Raw genomic sequence first — 8862 nt, 5'->3', positions numbered from 1 at the left:
AACCCGGGAGGCGGAGCTTGCAGTGAGCTGAGATCCGGCCACTGCACTCCAGCCCCGGTGACAGAGCAAGACTCCGCCTCAAAAAAAAAAACTACAGTCTTACTATTTTTTTAAATGGATGGTAATCTTAATATGGATGTGATTATCATAGCTTTTCTTATTCAGTATGTTGTATTTGGTGAGATCTAAAAAGTATATCTCTTTATAATTATTTTTACAAGCAATGAGTAAAAGATACTGGGAAAGAGGCTCATACATGCTTGTCAATTAAATTGGAAAGACAGCTTGGTGCTTTTAATGTCAGTATCAATCAGTTATTATTCTAAAGATCTTGGACAATTTACTTAATCTTTTCTGAATTTTAGCTTACTCACCTGAAAAATAGTATTAATTATGCCTGAGAGCAATTTGTAAAGCATTTGTGGCAGACCATTGATGGCTTCAACAATATCCTCCAACCCATATGCTCTTTTCCCATGTGATGGTGACACCCTGTTCCTTTGAAAGGTGGGGTCTATAGTCACTTCCTTTGAGTCTGGGTGGGTTTGGGACTATGGTGGTAATGGACTACATGACTTTTTGGCTAGGTCATAAAAGGAGATACTGAGAAAGAATAGGAAAATAAACAGTGTTTGTTTTGTTTTGTTTTGTTTTGTGTGAAACTGGTCTGGCACTTACAACTGAGTCATATTATTATTATTATTATTATTTTTAGATGGAGTCTCATTCTGTCATGCAGGCTGGAGTGCAGTGGCACGATCTCAGCTCACTGTAACCTCTGCCCCCTGGGTTCAAGCAATTGCCCTGCTTCAGCCTCCCCAATAGCTACCACGTCCGGCTTTTCATATTTTTAGTAGAGATGGGGTTTTGCCATGTTGGCCAGGCTGGTCTTGAACTCCTGACCTAGGTGATCTGCCTGCCTCGGCCTTCCAAAGTCCTGGGATTACAGGCGTGAGCTATCATGCCCAGCCTTCATATTATTCTTTTATAGGACATAATCTAACAGAATATCATTTCCAGATGAGATTATCCTGAGACCATGATAAAACAAAATAAAGCAAGGCTAGCTCATAATCTTCTCTAGGCACAAAAACAATGTCATTGTGCCACCCATAAAATACCAACTGTGGACTTTTTGACAAAATGAGTGACTGCTAGTTCTTTACCAATTACAGTTTTTTCCTCACCCAAGTCTGCCCTCCATATAGATGTCTTGAGATGCCAGTAAGAATTGCATCCAAACAGCCTCCAATCTAGAGTGAACTCCTGCTTCCTTAAAACCCTTCTTTGAATCACTCAGCAAGCTAATAGCCTATATATATTTAGTTATTTCTAACTCACTGTTACTGAGAATCTATGGTTCCCCGATCACATGAATTCTCTCTCACAGCAAGGAGTAATAAGTTCAACTTGTTGAACTACATATACATTTACAGTGGTCTTTGGTTGGAGGATACTGAATATAAGCTCTGGCTTTTTTCTCTTAGGGCACTTGCTTGGGGTAACAACCGGCTGCCAGCTGCTAGGCAAGCAGACCAATTATTCTGAAATCACCTGGCTATGAGGAAGCCCAAATTAGCAAATTAGCCCACAAACAGAGACCACATAGAAAGCCCCTGAAACTAAATGGAGAGAGAGAGAGAGATATGCTGGTCAGGTTCTCGATGCTCCAGCCCAAACCTCCCAGTCTACCCCTTGCCTTCTCACTTCAGCTACCTTCTGACTGCAACCACAAGAGACATCTCGAGCCAGAACCACTTGGCCCACACCTTCCTAAATTCCTGACCCACAGAAACCTCAAGCGATAGTAAAATGATTGCTGTTTGAAGCCTCTATGATTTGGGGTGATTTGGTACATACAATAAAAAATACAAATTATCTGGCACACAGTAGGCGCTCAATAAGTGGCAGCTGTTATTTTGTAATTGTAAGAAGTAACGTTACTATGTGCAAAACCCCCAACACCTAAATTATTTTTCCAGTAAATTTCCATCGACATAAACTTGTGGATCGGTGCCCGTAGATCCACTCAATGTATTTTAATCCTGATACCAAAATAAGGTAGACTGATCAATACTCCTGAGTAGGGATGAGCTCATTTTGGAGCAATGCTAGAATAGTACTACTGTTGCCACTTTTTGAGGAGGATTTTGTGTTTAACAAATACATATAATTTTGTCCATAACTTTATAATCCATGCCAGTGGTTAATTATATTTCCTGGCCCCATTGTCTCCTGGGGGTGACATGTTGAGCCTTATATGTTTTTGTTTTGTTTTGCTTTTTGTTTTTTTGTTTTTTGAGATGGAGTTTTGCTCTCGTTGCCCAGGCTGGAGTGTAATGGCACAATCTCAGCTCACTGCAACCTCTGCCTTCTGGGTTCAAGCAATTCTCCTGCCTCAGCTACTGCCCAAGTAGCTGGAATTACAGTCATGTGCCACCATGCCAGGCTAATTTTTTTTGTATTTAGTAGAGATGGGGTTTCACCATGTTGGTGGGGCTGGTCTTGAACTCCTGACTTCAGGTGATCCACCTGCCTTGGCCTCTCAAAGTGCCGGGATTACAGGCATGAGCCACCATGCCCAGCTGAGCCTGTTTTAAATTAATATTAATGTGACCTATTGAAAAATGCCTTAATTGTATATTTTTTAAATTGCAAAGGCAGTATATGCTCATAGTACGAGCACAAAATGAAGATACATATGGCAATCTCTCAGTCCCTTATTCATTCCCCGACCCCATCCCCAACCACTCACATGAGTTAACCATCATCAATAACCTGTTATGTATTCTTCCAAATCCTTTTTCTTGCTCATATACACACAGAAAACATAAATATATGTCTATCAATGTAGTCATATATGTATGTATATATAAAGATATTTAGTTGGTAGCTTTTATTAAAATGGAATCATACTATACAATTACCCTAAAATTTGCTTTCTTCACTTGACAGTGCCCCCTGATTTCTATACATCAGTGTGTATACATTTGCATTTGTTTCCTGTGGCCACCGTAATAAATCACCAATTTAGTGGCTTAAAACAACGTAGATTTATTCTCTTACAGTTCTGGAGGTCAGAAGTCTGAAATCAGTTTCACTGGCCTATAGTCAAGGCTAAGGTTGTCAGGGCTACTTCCTTCTGGAGCCTCTGAGCTTCCGGTGGCTGCGTGTATTCCTTGGGTTGTGTTAGCCTTTCTCTGTCTTCAAAGCGCATCACTTCAACCTCTGCTTCCATTATATCGTTTTCTTTTCTTTCTGTTTCCCTCCTATTTTTTTTTCAGGATAGAGTCCTGCTATGTTACCCAGGCTGGAGTGCAATGGCATGATCTCGGCTCACTGCAACCTCTGCCTCCCAGGTTCAAGCAATTCTCCTGCCTCAGCCTTCTAAGTAGCTGGGGTTACAGGCGTGCATCACCATGCCTGGGTAATTTTTGTATTTTTATAGAGATGGGGTTTCGCCATGTTGGCGAAGCTCATCTCGAACTCCTGACCTTGTGATCCACCCACTTCGGCCTTCCAAAGTGCTGGGATTACAGGCGTGAGCCTCCATGCCCGGCCTCTGTTTCCCTCCTATGACAATATGATTACATTATGGCCCACAGGATAATCTCTCCATCTCACGTTGTGTTACTTTTTTTTGAGACGAAGTCTCATTGTGTCGCCCAGGCTGGAGTACAGTGGCATCACGTCGGCTCACTGCAACCTCTGCCGTCTGAATTCAAGTGATTCTCCTGCTTCAGCCTCCCGAGTAGCTGGGATTACATGCGCCCGCCACTGTGCCCGGCTAATTTTTTGTTTGTTTGTTTTAGACGGGGTTTCACCATCTTGGCCAGGCTGGTATTGAACTCCTGATCTCGTGATCCACCTGCCTCGGCCTCCCAAAATGCTGGGATTACAGGCGTGAGTCATCGCGCCTGGCCACACAGTGTGTAACTTAATCACATCTGCAAAGTCCATTTTGCTACTCAAGGCAACATTCACAGGTTCTAGGATTAGGACCTGGCTATTTTGGGGGACATTATTCAGCTTGCTACAATGTATAAATCCATCTTTTAATCTTATGTATTTATACAAAAGCATACATTTTACATAATAGGGACTCTATTGGCGGGGCGTGGTGGCTCACACCTGTAATCACGGCATTTTGGGAGGCCGAGCAAGTGGATCATGAGGTCAGGAGATCGAGACCATCCTGGCCAACAACAAACCCTGTCTCTACTAAAAATACAGTAATTAGCCGGGCATGGGCACGTGCCTGTAGTCCCAGCTACTTGGGAGGCTGAGGCAGGAGAATCGTTTGAACCAGGGAGTTGGAGGTTGCAGGGAGCCGAGATGGGGCCACTGTATTCCAGCCTGAGGACAGAGAGACCCCGTCAAAAAAAAAAAAAAAAAAGGACTCTATTATATGTGCCAGAGATTTTTATTTTTTATTTTTTAGACGGTCTCACTATGTTGCCCAGGCTGGTCTGAAACTCCTGAGCTCAAACAATCCTCCTGCCTTAGCCTCCTGAAGTGCTAGGATTACAGGCATGAGCTACCGCATCTGGCCCCGCACCCTCTTTTAAAGTTAGTTGTGTTGATGTGTATCTTATATTTTTCTTCATATTTACATAATCAAACATAGTAGTCCTCCCTTATGTTTCAAGACCCCCGGTGGATGTCTGAAACTGCAGATAGTCTTCAGTCCTATACAGTATATATTTTTTCCTATACACATCTATAATAAAATTTAATTTATAAAATTGACACAGTAAGAAATTAACAACTCAAAATAGAACAATTATAACAATACACTATAATAAAAGTTATGTGAATGTGGTCGCTCTCTCAAAATATCTTACTACAGTCATCTATTTTCAGAGGGTAATTGGATGTGGTACCTAAAACCGTGGAAATCAAAACCTCAGGTAAGGGGTATATTGCAAATAAAAAACAAATCAAATTTGGTTAAGGAGAGACTTTATTTGAAGGGATTATTGCAAATGGGGATGGGTGGGGACTATGGGGAAGGGTTCCTGCAGTAGGAGGAAAGGGTCTATTCTCTACCGGCCGGAAGTGGAATGAAAAGATGGCTCCGTTGGATAGTAGATCATAGAATGTTTCACCCTGAGGCCAGCTTCTCAGGAGGGGCTACTAAGGAGGGGTTACCTGGGCTCTGGGTCAGGGTGGGTGAAAGTTCAGAGGTATGAGGAAGAGAAATTCAACCAAAATCTTTGATTAAAAAAAAAGGTGGGAGGTTTATTTTCTTCTTTCTCTTTCTGTCTCTTTCTTTCTTTCTTTTCTTTTTTTTTTTTGAGACCGAGTTTCGCTTTTTTTGCCCAGGCTGGAGTGCAATGGCGCGATCTCGGCTCACGGCAACCTCTGCCTCCCAGGTTCAAACGATTCTCCTGCCTCAGCCTCCCGAGTAGCTGGGATTACAGGCGTGCGCCACCACTCCAGCTAATTTTGTATTTTTAGTAGAGATGGGGTTTCTCCATGTTGGTCAGGCTGGTCTTGAACTGCCGACCTCAGGTGATCCACCTGCCTTGGCCTCCCGAAGTGCTGGGATTACAGGCATGAGCCACGGCGCACGGCCTCTGTCTCTTTCTTTCTTTCTTTTTTTTTTTTTTGAGACAGTCTTACTCTGTTGCCCAGGCTGAAGTGCAGTGGCACCATTTTGGCTCACTGCAACCTCTGCCTCCCGGGTTCAAGCGGTTCTCCTGCCTCAGCCTCCCAAGTAGCTGGGATTACAGGCGCATACCAAAACGCCTGGCTAATTTTTGTAGTTTTTGTAGAGACAGGATTTCGCCATGTTGGCCAGGCTGGTCTCGAACTCCTGATCTCAGGTAATCCGCCCGCCTCGGTCTCCCAAAGCACTGGGATTACAGGCGTGAGCCACCGCGCCCAGTGTAGGAAGGTTTCTTAATTGTCATTATTTTCTAGGAGCACAGGGCTCAGGTAGAATTCAACGTTGTCAATGTGCAGGGTTAAATGAATTGTTTACTTTACAAAAGTGAGATCTTAAATGTGCTTCTAATGTCCTCTTGTTTCATGATATGCTTGTATTATAATAATTAGTCTTCTACGGATGACCACGTTCTTAGTTTCAAAGGTTTTTTAGAGGTTCCTGCACCTGCTAAACTTGGGGTTCCTGAAGCCATATTTCATTTTCGAAAGCTGTTCTTTATTCTTAAGACTGCTTTTACAGAATTGCCAGCTTGTCTGCATAGCCTGTCTATTTGAACATACGTTTATTTCGCCTCACCCCAATCCCCAAAGCAGGTGGCCAGGAAAAAAAAAAAAAAAGGTCCCAACACCTTTTCTTTTGTTTTCTGGATTTCCTCCTTTCCGGAAGCAGGGGGTCAGTGACGGGAAGTTTTCGACCCCAGCTTAGTGTCTCTTAATCCCTCTTTGGCCCGTGGAAGCCTCGGAAGGCGTGGCCAGGGCAGGACATCCCAGCCGAGCGCGGGGGTTTGGCACCGTCTCCCTCCCTGGCACAGCGGAGACAACTGAATACTGAAAGACAAAACCAACACACCGCGAGGAAGGAGACACGCCTCCATCCACGCCACAAAGGCACGTTTCCAAGATCTTTTTAGGATCTCACCCATGTTTTGTAGGGAAAAGCGACACAGACCTGAAGCGCCTTCAGGTTTTTTTTTTTGAGACGACGTCTCAGTTGCCCAGGCTGGAGTGCAAAGGCGCGATCTCGGCTCACAACCTCCGTCTCCCGGGTTCAAACGTTTCTCCTGCCTCAGCCTCTCGAGTGGCTGGGACTACAGGCACCCGTCACCACGCCCGGCTAATTTATGTATTTTTAGTAGAGACGGGGTTTCACCATGTTTTCCAGGCTGGTCTCGAACTCCTGACCTCAGGTGATCCACCCGCCTCGGCCTCCCAAAGCGCTGGGATTACAGGCGTTCCAACGCGCCCTGCCAGCCTTCAGCTATTTTAATGAAGCGATCTTATACAAATCAGCCAGAGGGAGGGAGAGTGGGAGGGAGGAGGAGGGGTCAGCCAGTCCTTCCAGTTAGCGCACTCACCAGTTAGCTCACTCACTGTCCCGGCTCACTCACTGCTTCTAACTCCCTGCTCACTCACCGCTTCTTAGCTTAGGAATCACCTACAATAACCTAGTGTCACCGTATCTTGTGATTTCAAACAAGGAACCCTAAAAACCTGAAAGACACATTGGGTGTCGCTCAACAATGAGGCTCAGCTGCCAATACGAAAAAAAAAATTGCCCTTTCTCCTCCTGCCACCCTGGAGGTGCCAGGTTGTAATCTGCAAATGTATTGTCTGGCCCTTAGGGCTTGACAGTTCATGATTGGTCGCTGAAGGAGCCGGGCGGAGGAGCGAGAGGGACGCGGGCGAGCGAGCGAGCGAGGGAGGGAGCGCAGGGCCAGAGCGGAGCCCCAGCCGACCGCACAGGCGCCGCCTCCCGTCTTCCGGGACCCAGCACTTCGGGGGTTTTGGGCGCTAGAGACGCGTAAGAGCGCCCATGGAGGCAGACTCGCCGGCGAGTCCCGGCGCCCCAGAGCCCCTCGCGGAGGGAGCAGGGGGCGAGTTCTACAGCCTGCTGTGCAGGATAAAAGGCAAACTCTTCACCTGGTGAGTGCAGGGCGCGCGCTGCAGCTCCGCTGGGGCGCGGGGGCGGCTGCGGGCCCGACGCGCACGTGGACACTGAGCACACGCTCTGAGGCTCCCAGCAGGGAGGCAGAGGGGGCGACCACACGGACTTCGGTTCGGGGCTCAACACGTGCGCCAGGACTCAGGTGCGCTTTAACCTGGCCTCGGGAAGCACTTGGTGCGTCTCCCTCGGCTCCCGTTTCGAAATCGTGGCAATGTATTTTAGAGGATTTGGGGGGAAATCCACACTGTTGGCACTGTTAGGTCGGTTCTCTGGGGCGTTCCGTCGGGGAGGGACGAGGTCCCTGGGGATGCTGTGAAGGAGGAGTGCCCACCTCGGGCTGGGCAGGTGGGTGAGCGCCACTTCCTGACGCCGGCGCCCTCATTCTGTCTGCTGCCGAGCCCTCCAGACTGGGCGCGGTGATCCGAGAGTTGACCCAAGTGAGAAATCCTGGTTAAGTTTTGTGCTACTGCCGGGCGGGAGACCAGAGCTGGCCCTGCCTTCCTCGGTCTGAGGGAAGTGACATAGCCACCCCCAGGACTGGGGTCCAGGGAAACCTCCTTGTGGTATCACTATGCTCGTGGGACGCAGGGACAAATTTTTAAAGGAGTGGGCAGCGACTCGAAAGAGTTTCTGTGGTTGCTGGAGGACTTGCACTCTGGAAGTGAGAGAACCCAGGACCTAAATAGTGAAAGACATTTATTGGGCATTCGCTCTGTGTCAGGTACTGTGCATAACAATTTATGTGGATAATATCAGCTAATCCTCACCACTTTAGGAGATGGTACTATTGTTATGTCCACTTTGCCGCTGGACAACAAAGAAGGCTGAGCAATTTGCCCAAGGCCACAAGATGATCTTTTAAGAGGTGATGCCTGCAAGCCCTAGTCTAAGCAACTTGCGCCGCTGACAACTCATGAAACAGGCCTTTGATTTTTTTTCATATTAACAAAGCGAATTTCCCTTTAACGATTGTGAAAGATATGTCCCGAAAAGCCATACCATTTTAAAAACGAGATCGATAAAGCTGTAAGCATTTTTTATCATATGTAGTTTGAAATTGATGCATGTGTTTGGGGGAAGTTGGCCCAAAACCGCCTTGTAGCATCCAGTTGTGTATGTCCTGATACATTTGTTGAAAGTTCCCAGCTGGGAGGCAATTTAGTGTAATGGCTAAGGGCACTCACATTCTGGACTCAAATCCTGGCTGGGTGACCTTGGACAAGTCAGTCCTCCCCTCCCCTCCCCTC

General features: G+C 46.4%; 1 protein-coding gene across 1 annotated transcript in view; it reads left to right on the top strand.

Moving 5' to 3' along the window:
* The first annotated feature begins 6733 nt into the window (after positions 1-6733).
* SLC35F2 (solute carrier family 35, member F2) overlaps positions 6734-8862 on the top strand; it is a 76635-nt gene continuing 74506 nt past the window's right edge. Inside the window, exon 1 of the mRNA XM_011926666.1 lies at positions 6734-7593. Coding sequence (XP_011782056.1) covers positions 7484-7593 — 110 coding nt within the window. The 5' untranslated portion in view covers positions 6734-7483. The remainder of the gene's footprint in view (positions 7594-8862) is intronic.

The sequence above is a fragment of the Colobus angolensis genome, unplaced genomic scaffold (genome assembly GCF_000951035.1).
Source record: "Colobus angolensis palliatus isolate OR3802 unplaced genomic scaffold, Cang.pa_1.0 Scaffold7, whole genome shotgun sequence".
Lineage (NCBI taxonomy): Eukaryota > Metazoa > Chordata > Mammalia > Primates > Cercopithecidae > Colobus > Colobus angolensis.
This window is presented reverse-complemented; position numbering and strand designations above follow the sequence as displayed.